General features: G+C 36.5%; 1 protein-coding gene across 3 annotated transcripts in view; it reads left to right on the top strand.

Moving 5' to 3' along the window:
- CD109 (CD109 molecule) overlaps positions 1-15,678 on the top strand; it is a 139,406-nt gene extending 123,728 nt beyond the window's left edge. Inside the window, exons 27-33 of one of the 3 annotated variants that reach the window (XM_025383238.1) lie at positions 765-955; positions 1,904-2,007; positions 3,114-3,180; positions 5,899-6,041; positions 9,413-9,560; positions 11,485-11,587; positions 14,084-15,678. In XM_025383238.1, coding sequence (XP_025239023.1) covers positions 765-955; positions 1,904-2,007; positions 3,114-3,180; positions 5,899-6,041; positions 9,413-9,560; positions 11,485-11,587; positions 14,084-14,259 — 932 coding nt within the window. In that variant the 3' untranslated portion in view covers positions 14,260-15,678. Of the gene's footprint in view, positions 1-764; positions 956-1,903; positions 2,060-3,113; positions 3,181-5,898; positions 6,042-9,412; positions 9,561-11,484; positions 11,588-14,083 lie in introns of all 3 variants that reach the window. The other 2 variants (XM_025383239.1, XM_025383237.1) reach the window with 2 other exon arrangements.
- The last annotated feature ends 4,661 nt before the right edge of the window (positions 15,679-20,339 follow it).

A 20,339-nucleotide genomic window follows, 5' to 3' on the forward strand; every position in this document is an offset into this window, starting at 1 on the left:
GGGGTTCCTAATTTTTTTCTTGGGGGCTTGAACCTCAAACTCATAACACCAACCTTCAGATAATGAAAATAGGAGAGTCTTCCCAGAATAGTAGAGCTAGTTAATGGCAGATTCCCAGAATAGGATTCTTTTCAATGTGTCCTAAAATATTTTGGGGATGGCCTGGTCAGATAAGTAATGTATATTATCTTCTGGAATATATTATTTTTTTCCTTTTATTTATAGCTATTTAGCCTTGAGCCAAACGTATGGAATTTCTCTTAGGAAAATTATTTTCATGAAAACATCCTCAAATGTAGGCAATGGGAAAAGGATGAAAATTTATAAATATATAGGTTGAGCATCCCTAATCCAAAAATCTGAAATCCAAAATGCTCCAATGAGCATTTCCTTTGAGTATTATATCAGTGCTCAAAAAGTTTCAGATTTTTGAGCATTTCAGATTTTGGAATGTATGTATTCTGTAAATATTCCAAAAATTCAAACATAACAGAAATTGGACACACTTCTGACCCCAAGCTTTTTGGATAAGATGTACTTAACTTGTAGTAGTTTAAAAAAGTGACACATAGGCACATGTATACATATGAATGTGTGTGTTTGTGATAAATAAATACATGTTTGGCATAAATAAATACATGTATACAAATAGATATATTTTTATGCTAGTTAAGTACAGCTTGGACCAGAGTAGGAATATTTAATTGTATAAAATGTAATTTTTCTGGATAATTGATCAGAATGTTTTTATTTTTCTCTTGTAGGAGGCATGCAATTCTGGGTGTCATCAGAGTCCAAACTTTCTGATTCCTGGCAGCCACGCTCCCTGGATATTGAAGTGGCAGCCTATGCACTGCTCTCACACTTCCTACAATTTCAGGCTTCTGAGGGAATCCCAATTATGAGGTGGCTAAGCAGGCAAAGAAATAGCTTGGGTGGTTTTGCATCTACTCAGGTGAGAGATGATAGTTTTTTCCCTTTAAACTATAATATATATAATATATATTTCTTGTTAGATGTATTTTGCATATCTAATAAAATATAAAATATTATATAATTATATATAAAATTTATATTAAAAATTATGTAAAAATTTGTATATATAAAATTATATATAATATAAATGTTTAATATAATAAAATATAAAAATAAAATATAGTATATATTATAATATATATAAATTATATATCATGTATTAAAATATATATTTAAGAAAGTATTTGGTTGCATTTTTTCCTTGATTTCTTAAAATTACTTTGCAGTTTCAAACTTTAGTAACTTAAGCAAAAGGCTAAATTCACTGATTTTAATTTTTTTCTCCTCATTATTATGAACTTTATATCTGATTATATGGAATAAACCAGTTCCCCATCTACATTTGCCATTTTTCATCTGTGGTAACTGATACAAGAGTAGATGTTCAGTTCCATATAGCAAATATTTTCTATTTTCTTTTCTTCTTTTTGGAAAGGAAAAACTGGAACTTTTAATTTATTGATAATATGTTCATTTATGTGCAAAATTGAGTGGGATTACAAAAATGCTCCTAGGATTAACAAGTGAGTTTAGTAACATTGTGGTATAAAAAATCGATGTTCAGAAATCCATTGTATGTATATATGAGCAATGGAAACTCAAATCAAAATAGCATAAAATGTGAACTATTTAGGGATTAATCTGACAAAAATCAGTAAGATCTGTACACTAAAAGCTATGAAACATTTCAGCAAACATTTTCTGAGCCTCTCCTGTACTCTAGGCCAAGGAGATTCAAATATGAGTCAGGGAGCATTCCGCTGTGAAGGAAGGTGGTTGAATGTCCAGCAACAAAACACTACTAAATTTACTCTTTGAAGACCTTGACATATACTTATATGTACAAATGTTTTTTTTCCCTCAACAGGATACCATTGTGGCTTTAAAAGCTCTGTCTGAATTTGCAGCCCTAATGATTACAGAAAGGACAAATATCCAAATGACTGTGACGGGGCCTAACGCACCAAGTCCTATAACGTTTCTGATTGACACACACAACCGCTTGCTCCTTCAGACAGCAGAGGTGTGCACAAGGGGCAGTTATTTAAAAATCAGTGTAGACAATTCTTTATGCTGGAATACTGCTTTATTTGTAATCTGTTGATTTCAACAAAGACTTGTTTCCAGAGCTCTGTAGAGGAATAGGGAGAAATGGTGCCCTCCTTTGGTTGAATTTGCTGAGCTCTGGAAGGGCGGGGAACTTTGGAAAGATTAGTGGAACAGGAGAAAACACGGGCACTGTAACATTGAGAAAGGAATGAACATAGAACCCTGTTGCGTTTCTGTTCTTCATAGGCACTGTGCTAGATTACTTTACGTATTCTATTGCATTTACTTCTCAAAGTAACTCTAAGAAGTAAGTATATTTATCCCTGTGATACATATGGTAAAACTGAGGCTGAGAGAGGTTAAGTGACTTGCTCAAGATCATGTTACTAGTAACAGTAGAGCTAGGGTTTGAACTCATCATTCCAAAGACCATGTTCTTTTCAGCTGCTCCACATGTCTTCTTAGGAGAATTGATAGAACCAGTAGTGGAATTCTTACTTTAACTGGAATAAAAGAATATGCTAGTTCTTAACTTTATTCCCTTGATAAATTTGTGGGAGGTTGAGTACAATGGATGAAGGTGATAACTTCAATTCTGGAAAGTGAGGAAGAGTGGTGATGATAAAGGAAAAGAGGGAATAAAGTTAGGCACAGTCATAGACAATGTGTTATTGTGCTCCTGGGAAAGCCAGGGGATTAGGCCTTGATTAAGGGAGGTCAGGGAAGGGAGATGACTTTAGTTTCTTGTCTTTTATGCTTCAACCCCAACAGGAGGACAGACTTGTCAGTACCACTAATGTGCCCTCCCATGAGCAGAGGTGAGGGAGCTTGGGGAGAGTGCACTTTTCCTTCCGTCACCTTGCTTACCTATTTGACCCATAGCTTTGATATGTGAGACAGTATAAAGCTCTTAGTGCTGTCAGTGATTGCTTCTGCTCCTAATGAGGGATAGGACTGATCTGTTGTGCTACTTGGAAGAATCTAGATATGGAAAATCAGCCTCATTCACTTTTTTTCACCTTGATTCAGCTTGCTGTGGTACAGCCAACTGCAGTTAATATTTCCGCAAATGGTTTTGGATTTGCTATTTGTCAGGTATGTAATGATGCTTACTTTTTTGAGTTAAATATGACTTTTTATAATAATTATTTGGTTTGGGGCTTTGCTAAGTCTTAGATAACTTGAATATAATTCTTAATAATTTACATCTATGACTTAAGCAAGATATATCACTGTCTTTAATAAAAAGTATTAGAGATGTTGCCAGACAGTGAGTAAAGAGCAATTATATAGATTGATTTTCTATTTGAAAAATATTTCTTGGAGATTATTTGCTTTTTGAAGTGAGGGTTAATGTCCTCCAATATGATTCCTGATAACAAATACATGTTTTACTTATAATTTCTTAATGTTCATCTGAGAATATGAAAGTCAACATGGTAGAATTATTGACTTGAGGGGAGGAATTGTGTCCCTTTAATATAAAATCTCATATAATAGTAAATATAACAATTAGAGCATAATTATGTTCAATCCTCTGGTACAGAAAGAAAATCTAAAGAAATCTACACTTTTTATAGTACAGCAGGAGCTACAATAAAAATGGAAGTAGTATGAAAAATACCGAATAAGATAATCATTACACTAAATAGTACATAAAAATATTGAGGACTTTAAAATCATCTCATTAGAACCTCAAGATAATATGTGATAGGACCAAAAATGGTTGCGTGCTTGGGTAGAAACAACCAAACAACCAAACAAAAACACTGAAACACTTACTGAGAAAGGAAAAAAAATGGCTATTATGGAGAAAAAGTACTTTTTTCAAAAACCAGCACTATCATTCTAGTTGAGAGAGCAGATATACTTGCTGAGTAGGGCAGGTATACCTTGCTAAGCAGGTATAATTTAGAAACTTCCAAATAATTCTAAGATTATTTTGCATTACACTCAGAATACAGCACACATTTTTTAAAACTAAAGGAAAAATGATCACAGTGAAAAGGAATGGTATTTAGTGAAAAGGTCAGAAAGAGAAAGTAAACAATTTATTTCGATCTTTACTAACAAAGACCATGGGAAAATTCTCATTCTCAAACTGTCTTGCAATCCAAGAGTAAATCTAAAAATAAATATGCTGTGTATTCTAGATAAAATTGAAAAACTATATGTACTTAAATCACCAAGTTGGTTGGAATTCATTTTTGATAAACCAAATGTAGAGAAATTACTGAAACCAAGTGATGTTTTACTTGAGGCTTGAAGCACACAGGGGTGAATGTGGTACTTGCTGGTCAGAATGTTCATCAATCCCATGTCGATCTCAAAATGCAGAAAACAAAAGGAAGGAACCAGTAGGCACTTCTCATGAGGGAGGAAAAATAATTACAAAGAAGTTGAACACCCAGAAATGGGTATTGAGATTTCTTACAGTTGATATTTTTATACATGCTCTGGAAAAAGGAAGGCAAAGAAAACTCATGAGTTTGCAGTAAATATTATCCTCTTTTGGGTAATAAAATACTAAACTGTTGGAAATAAACTGCAAGATCTTTTAAAGTTCCCTGAGTGAGCAGTTGAGCTTTATTGCCAAATGTAAACCCTAATACTTAGTTATGGATGGGCATTAATTATGACCCGAGAGACAAATAGAGTAGTCCTTGTTTGTTTCCTGATAGCATTGGTCTCTAAAGGGATAATTGCATGCCACTGAAAGGGGAATGATGGAAATAATAGAGAGCATCTCTCCAATTTTATGAGACTATTCTTCAACTGCTTCAGGAATACTCTATAATTTAATCGTTATACTTTAAGGAAGAGTTGACAAATGTCCGAAGTAAGATAACCAGAAGGATCAAGTGGATGACGGATTATATGAGTTTGGATTGTGGCAGAATAAGAAGACTGCAACTTTTAGATTTGAAAAATGAAGGCTTAGAGGATTTTTTTAAGTGTGCAAATCCATGAGGGACATTAGATGTTAGTTCTGAGGTGTGTGTGTGTGTATGCACATGTGCATATGTGTATGTGTGTTAGGTATAAGTTAAAAGAAAACACAACCTTACAAAGCAACAGTAAGCTTTACAAACCTTGTTATAAAAAAGGGGATGAGGTAAAACATTTAAGTAGATTCCAGTCCATCCGGGGATGAAACTGGACTAGGAAGTTTTGAGTACGTGCCTAAGCTTCTGATTTAGGATCCCTTTGAGAAAGACGCAGGTCCTCTCAGGCTCTCCCATTATGTCTACAGCACCTTTAACATCAGTGGTGGGTACAGAGTAGATGCCGGGAAAGACCCAGTTGACCTGAAAGCTGTCATTTATTTTATCATCTTTGACAAACGTTGTATGAACAAAAAGAATCCTCAGCAATGTTCAGCTAAGGCTCTTCAATGTTTTAGTTTTGATTTATCCTACTGAGAGTTTGTGAAGTTCTAGTTAGAGAGACATGACTCCATTTGGGCAACTAATTTCCTTAGAAATGAGTGAATGCTCTCAAGATGGTTTTTTCCTCAAGGGAATGTTTACCCTCTTTGACAAAACATTATCCCCAAATATCGCCCATGGTGTTTTATTGTACTTGTTTTGGAATATTACCTAACAATGTTAAAAATAATTTTATAAATTGTAATACTGCTTGTTAATAGTGATACTTTGTTAGCAAGTAAAATTAATTTTTTTTTTCTAGTTTGAAGATTAAAAATCTTACTGGGTCCATCCAAAGAGAATCATTACCTAATACAGTATTTAGAAGGCATAATGATAGAAGTTTATGTCCAATTTGTTATTTATGCTAGTTTATTTTTTACAGCTCAATGTTGTATATAATGTGAAGGATTCTGGGTCTTCTAGAAGACGAAGATCTATCCAAAATCAAGAAGCCTTTGATTTAGATGTTGCTGTAAAAGAAAATAAAGATGATCTCAATCATGTGGATTTGAATGTGTGTACAAGGTAAGTGTCTGCTTAGGTCTCTCTTCTTTTTTTCCTTTAGAAAATAGACTTGAAGGTTTAATTATTTATAGTTGTCTAACTATATAAATATAAGAAGTTATATTGAACAAAGAATTCAATTATGTACTACACTTCAGATTACAAACTAGAAATACTACTAATTATATTCAAGCGTTTATTAGATGCATACAAAAATTATTTACAGGTTTTCCCTGTAAAATTTGAATAGAACAGTGTGTATATAAATTAATAAAACTCAGGTCTAATTTAGGAAATCATATTTAATACTTAGAATGATTATTTCTTGTTATGAGTTGAAATAATTATTTCAGGTTCATACTGAACTTTAACTGTTAGGCATTTAATCCAAAACTTTATGATAACATGCAAATTCAATCAAGAGGACAGTTTTTTTTTTAATATACATTGAAAATATTCCAGTTTAGGAGTTTCTCATATTGGATAATTAGACACTTAACAGCTGAAGCTTCTGGGAGTACTTTTTAAGTTGACTCTTAAATTGTTCTATATCCAAAGCATCTGAGAATCTTGTTAAGTAATAAAGAAAAAGGGTTGTACCTCAACCCTACCGACTTCACAGTAAGACTGGGAAGCTGCAGAGTTTTGGTCATTCCACTGCACACAGGAATTTGAGCACACTCCTTGTGAAAGTTTTTGAATAGAGCCTTCACATTTTTTTCTTTCGTGAATCTATTCTGTTACATCTGCCTTATTTGGTCTTGAGCTGGGACTTAAAGATGCACTGGCATTGAGGAGCTGCTGTTTGCTCTTCTAAAATATCCTATAGTGTCCTGGTTTAACTGAGCTTATTGTTGAACTAGAAGTCCCTGGTGTGGTCCTGAGCTGGCAGATGTTCTTCAAGGTCATCTCTGGGTGCTCATCCAGGTGGCCAGCCTTCACAGCCATTGCCTGGACCCAGTCTCCACCATTACCGCTACTGTCTGTCTTTATCTTTGGACCTTCTTGTTCATGATTTTGGGGTAAAATGTCCCACATTTGTCCCATTCTTCACCTTCTTGGGCATTTTGGGCCAGCAGTAAGAGGATATCAGAATCTCTGCAGTGGCATCCTTTTCAGCTGAGAAGAAAGTGGGACTCCAGTTATTTTTTACTAGTCTTCCAATTGGTCTCTGTTATAGAATAACAACTTCAAGTTATTATTATTATTATTATTATAAACAATAACAACCTACAGTAATTACAAACTTATATGCCAGGCACCGCACCAAACACTTTTACATGCATATCATTTAATTCTTACAGTAACTCTGTAAAGTATGTGTTATTATTATCCCTGCTTTTCTCAAATTCCTGACCTCAAGTGATCTTCCTGCATTGGCCTCCCAAAGTGCTGGGCTTACAGGCATGAGCCACTGTGCCCTGCCTATTCCTGCTTTTCTCATTCATTTATTTATTCCCTCAGCAAGTATTGGTTGAGCCTCTACTATGTGCCAGGCATGGTGTCTGTGTGTCAGGTGTGGGAATGCAATTGTAAGCCAAAAAAGACACAAGCTCTGCCCTTGTGGAACTTGCTGTTTGAGATGGATACAGAAATTAATGGAAACAATCCCCTAAGCAAGTCTCAAATTCCAATTTTGAAAAGGGCAAAGAAGAAGACCCTCATAGAGTTATGAGAGGGAGACTTTTACCTCTTAAGAGACATCAGGTGAAGAAACATGAGGAAAATGAGGTGGAGCCAGGATTCAGACTATGAAGAGACCTCAGCATTTATAGGGGTTCATGTAAGAATGCAGGATTTCCAATCTTAAGCATCAGGAATCAGATGGACAACAGAGTTTGGGTGGTAGGTAGAGCCTGAAGAAGGGAACTGTTTTCATGTGAGGGTAGGGGTTTCATAAAAAGGGTTTAAATGCTGCTACTAGTTTTCTGAGAAAAATCTGGTATGAAAGACAAATAATATTTAAGTGTATTTTTTCACCAGCACATTATAAAAAAGAGGAAATGACGAGTTGATGGGTGCTGACGAGTTGATGGGTGCAGCACACCAACATGGCACAAGTATACATATGTAACAAACCTGCACGTTGTGCACATGTACCCTAGAACTTAAAGTATTTAAAAAAAAAAAAAGATTACCTGATATTTCAGACACTTTATCCTATCAACAGGGTCCAAGACCTTACCTCATACCAGGCTTTCTGTGTGGCATGATAGTTTAACAAATTCTGCCCCAGGCTGGTAGAGAGATCAGATCAACCAAGATACTTTTAATATGTACCAAAAGTATAATCTGCATTGTGCTTTTAAATGTTTAAGCATATTGACTGCTTTTTCTCATCTATATTTTTTCTCATATGCAAACACCTCTAGTTTCAATCCATTTATTAGTTCTTAATAACATCTACTTTGGCTCAGTGCATTGCCAGCAGATGGTTTCAGTTGCTTGGGATTGCAGAACCGGCTGAAGTCAGCAGTTGTACTCTATGGCTTTTCAATCAGTCATGTTTGGCAGGCATGGGTTTTCTGCTCTAAAAAGCAAGATTTTTCTAACAGCCCTTCTTGCTTTTGCCATTTAAAAGGACAACAGGTACTAACTTAATGCTATGATCCTTTTAAATTGGAGGCAAACATCTTTCCATACTCACTTAGCTGGGCTCCTTCTGCTCCAGATGAAAAACTCTTGCCATCAATTCATTTTAGAAAAATATTTATTTGTAAGGAGATAAAATGTTGTTGGTGCCCGGATCCTCTGATGCTCACATCATGTACAACAGGGTGCGGGAAGGATGCAGCGTAATAAAACTTTCCAAGGCTTGTAATTCCCTCATGGTGGCCAAAGAAAACACAAAATGTTCTTCAAGTATGTGGGAGAACAAAGGGAAGGCCTTTCCCTACTGGTCTGATGTTTCTAAAACCAGATGAATAAAAGGTTGCTAAGAACTTGGATGGGACTATCACTAAGTGGTCAAGTGATGCCTCCTTTTCAGGGCCTGGCTTTCTTGGAAGTTTGGTGCTGTCAACTTTTGACAAAAGAAAAAATGCAATTCGGTTTGGAATCACTGCTAGAAAATAGAGTTGTCTGTTGAAAGGATGTATGTTGTCCTGTCACAGTTTATAAGCACAAGCCTGTTACACTGCAGGCATTGCACACTATCTGTCAGATGAACACATTGTTGTATCATTATTCCTTATATGGTTGAAAGTTATAAGATTACCACACATGTAAGAAAACGATAACCTGTTTTAAAATTCTCTATAGTGAATTTTATTTGAACTCAAACAGTATTTGGAATAACATTTGGTGGGTTTGATTTTTGTATGAAGATAATTTGATAACAGCTGTGGGTTTTTCCTGAGGAGTTTTCATTCATCTTCCCCTCTTTGATTTAGGTTTTTGGGCCCAGCTAGGAGTGGCATGGCTCTTATGGAAGTTAACCTACTAAGTGGCTTTATGGTGCCTTCAGACACAATTCCCCTGAGCGAGACAGTGAAGAAAGTGGAATATGATCATGGAAAACTCAACCTCTATTTAGATTCTGTAAGTAGGAAAACGTAAGGTAACCTGTTGACAAAGCTACTATGTTTTGTGTTCGGATGTCTACCTTACTTTAAGTATGTTTTCTTTAAGTCATTGTTATTTCAAGTTTTTGTGTCCCTGAATGAGTTTAACATGGCAACCATATACTTATCTCCATTAGAAAGACAACTATAAAATCAGTTTAGAGAGTTGCTGTTAATGACGAGCCTGTTGCAGGTCTTCGTAACTAAATCTTTATTTCATGCCAGATGTGAAATACATAGAAATTTCCATATTATTATTAAAACAATTCAGTCCAGATCTGAATTTGAGAGCCTCTTTGCCTCAGGGAATTGCCTAGGCTGGAGTGCAGTTGTGCAATCATAGCTCACTGCAACCTCCAACTCCTGAGCTCAAGTGATCCTCCCACTTCAGGCTCCTGAGTAGCTGGGACCACAGGTGCATGCCACCTTGCCTAGATAATTTCATGAGAATTTTTTTATAGAGACGGGGTCTCACTTTGTTGCCCAGGCTGGTTTTGAACTCCTGGCTTCAACTGATCTTCTGGTCTTGGCCTCTCAAATTGTTGGGATTACAGATGTGAGCCGCGATGCCTGGCTGGAAGACGAATGCCTTCATTACACATTTTAAAATTCTTCCATGAAGCTTCTAACAAACCTTGAAGGGGTTCATGTTCTTACCTTGAAAAATTAGGTGCTAAATCATGGAGGATTATTCTCAGAGATTTGATCTTGACATAGAATTATTACATAACCTTCATGTACTCTTTCCATCGCTGAATGACTACTACTGATTCGAGAATAGGGTGGATACAATGTGTAGGTGAAGGTAAGTGAAGAATTCCAGACTCTGCTTGGTATGTCTCAAAACTGGTGGTATGTAAGTTTATTCTTTTCTTATAGCATTTATATGAGCTTCATAGGTTGAATTGATATTGAGTTCATAGTATTCCAAGGATTTCATATTACATGGGTGGGTTTGATGTTTCTTATTTCAGTTTTGTTACGTATGAATCAGAAATATATTGCTAAATATGTACTTTTAAAAAGACAGTTCTTGAATGTTCTCATTTGTTTTAGCACTTCAAAACCTCTTTGGTTCAAGCCCCATTAAAACTAATTCAGTCTCAATATAATGTTAAATAATAGTCTCTAGATTCTTTTGCTTTTTAGGAATTATCTTACATTAATCACTGCTCGAAAGCCATGGGCCTGATTTGGAACTTAAAAAACAAATTTAAGGTTTTAATTTAGTAGTGTAATTGGTTTTGGAGTTTGTCTTCTATCTCTGATGCTCTTGTTAATGGTTATTTTAATTTGAGTGTCCAGTACTCTTTGAGTGGTCAGTTTGACTTTTCATTTACTACTATTGGCAAATATGGGAATGTTTGAAGGAATTTACTAATTTCTGATTCTTTAACGAGTGTTGTTTGCCAAATTGGCCAAATCTATTCCTCTTGGAGACAGATAGGCTGGCCTTGTGTACCCCATCTCAGTCATTGGCTGTGGAGTACAGCCCCATCTTAGTTACCTCACGTACTGGGTGACATGGCTTGCATGAACTGAGGGCAATTCCCAGGAGAAGGAGGCTGCTGTGAGCCATGAGTAGTAACTGGGGGTGGGGTACACCATCTGAGACAGGAGATCTAGGTGCATGCACCCTCAGGCTTGCTACTTACTTAACCACTCTAATTCTCAGTATCCCATTCAGCAAAATGGAACTAAGAACAATACCTTTTTGTAAGCGTTGTTTTACAAGTTAAATAGCATAGTTCATAGGAAGTACTTACTGCAGTATCTGACATGTAGAAATCCTCCCTAAGTGTTAGTCTCTGTTTCCTAAAATGGTAAGAAAAAGAAATGTCTTTACTTAATGATGAACACACAGTGTGCCAACCCCTTAAGACTGTTTTGCATTTCTCAAGGTAAATGAAACCCAGTTTTGTGTTGATATTCCTGCTGTGAGAAACTTTAAAGTTTCAAATACCCAAGATGCTTCAGTGTCCATAGTGGATTACTATGAGCCAAGTAAGTATGCTCTGGAGTTCTTAATACTTTAGAAATTAAGCCAGGCATTCATTCACTTATTGGAAGTGACCACCTGTTGGATTGGTTCTGTGGCGAGGGCAGGATTTGGTAGGAGGAAGTATAGGCAGTGGGGAGGCAGGAAGTGAGCATCCCATTTCAGTGAAGACTATTGATAATTTACAAGGGTCACATGATAGGTTTTAGCATATGAAATTTAAACACGATATATTTTTTCATGTTTTAAGTTTTTAACTCTCACAATTATAAACTTTACAAAGAAAAATTGACATAGAGAGTCCAGTTATGTTTCATTTGCAAGGTATTGCTTCTATTCCAAGCACCCATTCCATCTGGTTCCAGCTTTAAAATGGGAGTTCTTCTAAAAGTAGAGCTACCATTTGATCCCACAATCTCATTACTGGGTATATACCCAAAGGACAATACATTGTTCTACCAAAAAGACACCTGCACTCATATGTTTATTGCAGCACTAATTCACAATAGCAAAGACAGGGCATTGACCTAGCTGCCCATAAACTGTGGATTGGATAAAGAAAATGTGGTACATGTACATCATGGAATACTATACAGCCGTAAAAAAGAAGTAAATTATATCTTTTGCAGCAACATGGATGCAGTGGAAGGCCATTATTCTAAGTGAATTAATGCAGAAACAGAAAACCAAATATCACATGTTCTCACTTATAAGTGGGAGCTGAACATTGGGTACACATGCACATAGAAATGGGAACAGTAGACACTGGGGACTTCAAAAGTGGGGAGGGAGAGAGGGGAACAAGGGCTGAAACACTCTCTGTTGGGTACTATGTTCATTATTTGGGTGACAGGGTCAATAGAAGCCCAAACCTCAGCATCACATAATATACCCTTGTAACAAACTTGTACATGTACCCTTGAATAGTAAATAAATAAATAACAAATAAATAAAATGGGACTTCTTCAGGAGAGAACATGAACAGCATCTGCAATGCAGTAGCATTGGCTGGAGTTAACTGTTTCTCTATCAAGGGACTCTGGTGTTTTGCTGAAACCTACCCTTGATAACATGTTTTTAAAAGTGCATCAAGAAAAATATAGCCTGTTTGGAAAATAACTTGAGCTTCTTTGATTTTTCTGGTAACTCATTTTTATAAAATGATGGAAATTTAGGATGTAAAAAGAGAGAGCTGGTCTGGAGATGGCCCAAGTTTAATAGGACGAATCCATGTTCAGTCAGTGACTTTTTGTATGTGATCTCTGGCCTAATGTTTCTAATTGTAATATGTCTTATTTTGAATAAGCACTTGTGTTGGCTCAGAATCATCACAATGCAGGAGAAGCATGAGCATTTTTATGTGTTAGGTCGTTGTAGATAATTACACTTTAAATGAGATGAACTCGTTCCCATTGTTGTTAGTGCTTCATAGAGTATTCAAGACTAAGATGTAGCACCAGTTCTCTCCTCTTAGTCAACAAGCCAGTTCCTCTTGTCTTTTGCCTCCTGTTGGCACTGAGGAAGAGGATTCACCCAGGTTCTTGTGGGACATTTGGCGAACAGTGATGTGGCACTTTTTTCCTAGTGGACGGATGGAATACACTGTGGAGACCCAATGACAGTAACTAGTTATCCAACTTTATTACTTAACTTAGTTGCAAAATTCCCCAACTTATATTTCTTGGGTACATGGGGAACATTTAAACATTTGAGAAACAAAAATAATCTATCCAAATTTTTATGGAAAACAACTTACTTATGAGGAGGCCATTTTAAAATGAAAATATGGGAAAGATCAGAATAAGCTAAACCTTCCAACCCATTTTAAAAAATCCCGAAAAACATTTACGATATGGACAACAGTCTCTGAAAAATCATGAATAAATTTGACAATAGAATATGTTTTTAAAACATTATAAAACTCATTTATGTTTTACAGTGAGTTTACTGTGGTGTTATAGGTACTTTATGTAGTTTTTTCATGTTAGCTTTTAGATACTATATGCTCAGTGTTTTAAAACAAGGTATTGCATAGGCAGTCTTCCCTTCATATTTATGTATTTTTTTACTAGAGCCCAGGGTAAATGCCTCTTTTCAGTAGTTCTAATGATTAGAATTTGATTTGAGTGCATAGAGAATGTCATCCTAAAATAAACTCTTGAGGAGGTTAAACAGTCCTCAACTGAAAATTCTCCCTGATGCAGTAAGAGATGAAAGTGGTGCTTGTGATTGCAGTGTGCAGCTGCAGTCTATTTGCTGTCTTTTAATGCTGGCCAACTGCTGGTGGTAGACAGATTGGACTGAATGCATTGTTTCTCTTTTGGATTTGGTTAGTACTTTGGATCATTCTTGGACATTTCAGTTGTTTCTTGTAAAGAAAAATAAAATTAGGTGAAGAATGGAAAACTCAGAAAAGTGTATCGAAATGCTCTTATGTTTTGGCAAAGTCAAGGTTTCTAAACAAGGGAGCCGTGTGAACTGATGTCTGCTTCTTTGAACAGGGAGACAGGCGGTGAGAAGTTACAACTCTGAAGCGAAGCTGTCCTCCTGTGACCTTTGCAGCGACGTCCAGGGCTGCCGTCCTTGTGAGGATGGAGCTGTAGGCTCCCATCATCACCCTTCAGTCATTTTTATTTTCTGTTTCACGCTTCTGTACTTTTTGGAACTTTGGCTGTGATTTATTTTTAAAGGACTCTGTGTAACACTAACATTTCCAGTAGTCACATGTGATTGTTTTGTTTTCATAGTGGAATACTGCTTCTATTTTGAAAACAGTTTTTTTTTTCTTTCTATGGGGTTACGGGGGTGGTGTACAACAGGTCCTAGTATGTATAGCTGCATAGATTTCTTCACCTGATCTTTGTGTGGAAGATCAAAATGAATGCAGTTGTGTGTCTATATTTTCTCCTTTCAAAATCTTCTAGAATTTTTTTGGAGGTGTTTGTTTTCTCCAGAATAAAGGTGTTATTTTAGAATAGGTATTCTCCTCATTTTGTGAAAGAAATGAACGTAGATTCTTAAGCATTATTACACATCCACGTTTGCTTAAAGATGGATGTCCCCAGGAATGGGAGAAAACAGCTAGCAGGAGGAGCTTCATCTGTTCCCTTCCCACCTCCAACCTAACCCTACTGCCGACCCCACCCCAACCCACCCCATGCCCAGTGGTCTCAGTAGATACTTCTTAACTGGAAATTCTTTCTTTGTAGAATCTACGTGGTGAATTTTTTTTTTTAAGTGGCACGGTCTTTTTCTGCTCGAAACCTGATCACACACCCCAGCCATTTCCCTCCCTCTCTTTCTCTTCTGTAGAGAAATGTGAGGGGCAGTACATTTCCCTGTGCTTTGCACACCATCTCAGAGGTTGAGGAGCATACTGAAAACTGCCCTGGGGGTTGCTGGGTGTGCTGTGTCCTTCCCACATCCTCAGCCCCACACCAGCTCTATCTCAGGGGTGAGAGTCAGAGAGCACAGAAATATGTGCCTCATGGGACTTCGATTAGAAGATCCTAGACCAGGAGACACTGTGAGCCAGGAGTACAGCAAAATACTAGATAAGTCACTGCAGACCAACCTCCCCGCAGTTTGGGAAAGAAGCTGGGTTTGTGGAGAATCAGAGCATCTTGACATGATTGCTGACCTAAAGATCCCTGGCATTGGCCCGGGATCCTGTGTCAACTGTTCTAGGCTCAGGGGTGTGAGCATCAGACTGCCAGTTGTCTAGTGACATCTGATGCTGGCTGTGAACTTTTAAGATCCCCGAATCCTGAGCACCTCAATCTTTAGTTGCCCTGTATTCTGAAGGGTAATATAATTTATCTGGATGGACATTTTTAAGATGAATCCCCCTTTTTTCTTTTCCTCATTCTCTCTTTCTTTTCTTTCCTTCTCCCTTTCTTCTTTGCCTTCTAAATATACTGAAATAATTTAGATATGTGTCAACAATTAATGATCTTTTACTCAATCTAAGAAATGGTTTAGTTTTTCTCTTTAGCTCTATGGCATTTCTCTCAAGTGGACATGGGAAAAAGTAATTGCCATGGGCTCCAAAGAATTTGCTTTGTTTTTAGCTATTTAAAAATAAATCCATCAAAAAGAAGGTATGCAAATGTATCTTTTAAAGTTGATTTTTAAAAATGCTCTTGCTTTAGTGAATTTTCAGAAATTGTAGTGGAATGGATGCTCATATATTGCTTATGGATATTTTGGATACCAGGGTAGGAATAACTGACAATCAGTATTTTAAAGCTGGCAAACCTATACGTAGAAAATAGATTCTCAGACAGTGGTCTATGAAGAGGGCAGTTAAGTATCGAATACCTACTTTTCTTGCCTTTTTTTTTTTTTTTTTTTTTTTACTGGGAAAAAGTTTCTAGATCTCTTACACTTCTGACACAATCTGTTCTAAAACAGGCACTTGTTATGCTGGGGCCTCCTTGTAAACGTGTTTTTGCCCTTTATACTCTGGGAATTCTTTAAAGGTGAAATCATCTTATAAAGAAATTGGAGGAGGGTCTTGGCAAAGGATTTTCCTTTCCTCTTCCCTGGCCTGGGAACCTTATACTGACAATCAATACTTTATATTTTAAAGTACATAATTTATAGTTAACTTTTAGTGTAATATATTAGGAAACACTAGACTGGAAAGGCCATTGGAAGACAGGTCGTATCTTTTTCAGACCATATTTCCTTGTTTAAAAACTAGCATTTGAATACTTTTTCTGTGAAGAACTCCAAGTTTTCAAGTTAAAAGTCACCTCCTAGGCCAGGCACGGTGGCTCACACCTGTAATCCTAGCACTCTGGGAGGCTGAGGCAGGTGGATCACAAGGTCAGGAGTTTGAGACCAGCCTGGCCAATTTGGTGAAACCCTGTCCATACTAAAAATATAAAATTTAGCCAGGCATAGTGGCATACACCTGTAGTCCCACCTACTCAGGAGGCTGAGGCAGGAGAGTCACTTGAACCTGAGAGACAGAGGTTGCAGTGAGCCGAGATTGCGCCACTGCACTCCCGCTTGGGGGACAGAGCGAAACTCCGTCTCAAAAAACAAAAAACAAAAAAGTCACCTTGTAACTCATCTCTTTTTATTGTAAGTTTATTAAAAGTGAAGAGGACAACAATGAGAAGGAAGAGAAAGGGTTAGCAAGCACTGCCTCCTGGGGCATGGGGCTGTGCAGGTGTCCCGGCCACTTCTTCCTTCATACTTCCCTTAGAGAACTTGCTCTGCTATAAGCAGTGGGGTTGGACTAAAAGTGATTAAAATACCACAGGCATAAGGAGAAAAGGAGAATGTAGTAGTAATAATTAATAGTATAAATTATTTTCTTCATATGATATGAGTAATAATATTAACTCATTTCACCATTAAGATTGCTTATGCTGAAGCTCTTCCATTTAGAATACTGTCAATGTCATTTACTGGTATGAACTAAAGTCCCCCTTCTTTTCCACTCACTGGGAACCTTAGTAAGACACCAGCATATCTCACCTCCCTTTCTGATTGGCCAATGCTTCCAGAGACTGAATGTTGGGAAAACCTAGTAGCCAAACAATTCTAGGACAGAATAACACTTTTATATTAGGTTTCCCCATCTTACTACCTTTAGTTAGAGTTTTAAAAAAGAAATTCAAGCCCATTAAAATATGCCTGGTCAATGAAATGCTTCCTTTTATTGTGTTCTATTGTACTTTGTTTTTCAAAACATTCTAAAAATAGTATCTTTGGTTTAATATTTTGGATTATATATTATAATCTGAGGAGCATTTTGCTTATATAGAATCCAGATATATTTCTGTTACTTAGGAGTTGTTACTTACATGTGCAATACCGTATCCTGCACGTGGGAATTTTCAGAATTGTAGATAGCATAACTCTCCCTGCTCCTGTTGTTTTGAGCCTAGGTATAATTTTTTTTTTTTTTTAGAAAAATATGTATTTAGCTTTAATTTCTATTTATGCTAAAGATAGTTATAAATAGTCTGTCGATATAGTACCAACTATTTTTATTTTGACATAATTCAATTATTTCATTTGACATGTCTGGCTGAATCAAGACATTAAAAATTGGATCTATGTTGAGACCATCCTGGCTAACACGGTGAAACCCCTTCTTTACTAAAAATACAAAAAATTAGCCAGGTGTGGTGGTGGGCACCTGTAGTCCCAGCTACTCGGGAGGCTGAGGCAGGAGAATGGTGTGAATCCAGGAGGCAGAGCTTGCAGTGAGCTGAGATTGCGCCACTGCACTCCAGCCTGGGCAACAGAGTGAGACTCCGTCTAAAAAAAAAAAAAAAAAGGATCTCTTATTTTTCGTTGTCATTTTTAAAAAAAGAACCATTTTATTAACCTGCTGGCATATAATCTGGAGTTCTTTTGACAACCTTACTTTTTCTGATTTGCTTTATTGAATGATTGAATACTCATTTCTTTCTAAAAATATGTTGTAAATTCTCCCTTGGCAAGATTTGTCCCTATGAGGGTACTTATTATTTGAGTCTGCCAAGTGGTTACCATTGGGCAAGGTGCCATGATATATTCTTGGGTGCATTAGTTTTTTGCACGTTGTAAATTTAAGACACTTATAGTAAGTGGACTCATTCATGGATGAGCTTCAGAACCTTTTACATTCTCAGTAGAGCCTTCTGTTGGACAGGCAGAAGAGTATCTTCCTCACTTTTTTTTTGTTTCCAAATTCCAGGAAGGCATAGCACTTTTAAGAAATTAGAATTTTTCTATCATCTATGCAAATGATATTTATGTTAATATTAAATATCTTATGTTACACTGGGAGTAATTTAAGGTGCAATTATTTTTATCACTACTTTGAATAGAGGACCGTTCTTCTTTCTTCAGAAAACTAAGCAGTAAGTATAACTTTTAAAATAAGTATATATCAGTGAAAGTAGGCTTGTTTTACAACTATTTCTAGCCAGTGAGTTGTGTTTTCATGTCTCATCAAGACGGTACCACATTGCATCATTTTACAAAATACATTGTCATTTTCATTTCAACTGTAACATAGGAAAATAGATATTTCCTAGGTGATTTCTGAGTTTCTTACTGCAAGGAAAAGTTATCAATTGGTATACATGTGTCTCTGTAATAGGGATAAAATTGCTATATCTGTTGCGACATATTCAAGAATCATTCTATCTTATGTTGTCTTGAGGCCAAGATGTACCACATTTGCCCTGTATATTGAATTGGTGGTGGAAGATAGTTCCATGTTCCTTCCATTTGTAGATCTTTAAGATTTTATCTTTGATAACTTTAATAGAATGTGGCTCCATTCTGGTCCTTCAAGCCTTTATGGTTTGGATTTTCAGCAGGGGACAGTTGATGTGGAGTCAATCTTTTTTGTACACGGGAAGCTTTATAAAATTTCCTTCACGAATCTCCTATTTTGGGAAGCTGTTTTGCAAACGAGAAGAACACTGTTGAAATATTATTTTTCCAGGAACTAAAGCTTTATATATTGATCAAGGTGATTCTGAAAGTTTTAATTTTTAATGTTGGAATGTTATGTTATTGTTAATTGTACTTTGTTATGTATTCAATAGGAAATCATGATTTATTAATAAAAGTTTAAATTCCCATCTATCTATTATGTGTTCTTTTTATTTTAGCATAAAGCATGTCTATAGCACACCTCCCTTATGTAAGCCTATTTATGAGAAACAGGATATTTGAGGCTAGCTTAGAGTAGGGATTATTGTGTTGCAAGGTAGCAACGTAATGAAGTTGAAGAAATTTGATCACCAGCCTCCTTTACCTCCCCACTCAGTGGAGAGGTAAGTAATACACAAATTGAAAAAAATTAATGTGAGGTGAGCACTCAAGCTCTGGAAATTATATAGAAGTATATAGAACACATAGTTTTTATACACACAGGAAAATGGAGGCACAGATTGTCTTAGCCAGAGCATAAGATTTCATGTACATTTTCTTAATTCCCATCCAGTGTTATTTAATACTTCTGTTGCCATGAATTTTCTGGGCTTCTGTGAAATACTAAAGATGGCATTTCACAATTGGGGGTTCTCAACTGGAAGTGATTTTGCCTTCGGCTACCATTTGCCAATGTCTGGACATGGTTTGGTTAACATAGTTGGAGGTAGTGCTGTTGTCATCTAGGGAATGGAGGCCAGGGATGCTGCCAAACATCCTACAATGCATCAGACAGCTCCTTACAACAAAGAATTATTCTACCCAAAATATCAAAAGTTCCGAGGTTGAAAAGCACTCTAGCTAAGTGATGCTGGGCCCTTCTAGATCACCTCATGATGACAATTATTTAATATGATTAAGTTAATACACTCTTATACAGGAGTAGAGTCATTGGAATCACTGGACAGATATTTAGATTAACCAATAAGTTTATATCCCAAGTCTAGGAAACTTAGCTTGGAGACTGGGAAAAGATGAAGTAATTAGTTTTTGAAAATATCTACAATGGTAGTTTCCAAACTTGATAGCCATTAGACTCTCTAAGAGCTTGGTCTGATAAAAATTTCTGGCCTTACTTTAAGAAATCCTAATTCAGCATATCTAGAATCAGGTTCTGGATCTGAATTGTTAAGCAAATAGGTGATTCTGACGATTATTTTAATCTGAGAACCACTGGATTATTTAATGAGTTTTCCAGGCCTCATTGGCCTGGGTATGAAATGGGATCCTGGAAATAGCATCATCCATGCCATCTAAATGATGATGCAGGGCCTCCAGCCCCGCCGGACAGTCCTTCCCAGTGATTTC

The sequence above is a fragment of the Theropithecus gelada genome, chromosome 4 (assembly GCF_003255815.1).
Source record: "Theropithecus gelada isolate Dixy chromosome 4, Tgel_1.0, whole genome shotgun sequence".
Classification (NCBI taxonomy): Eukaryota; Metazoa; Chordata; class Mammalia; order Primates; family Cercopithecidae; genus Theropithecus; species Theropithecus gelada.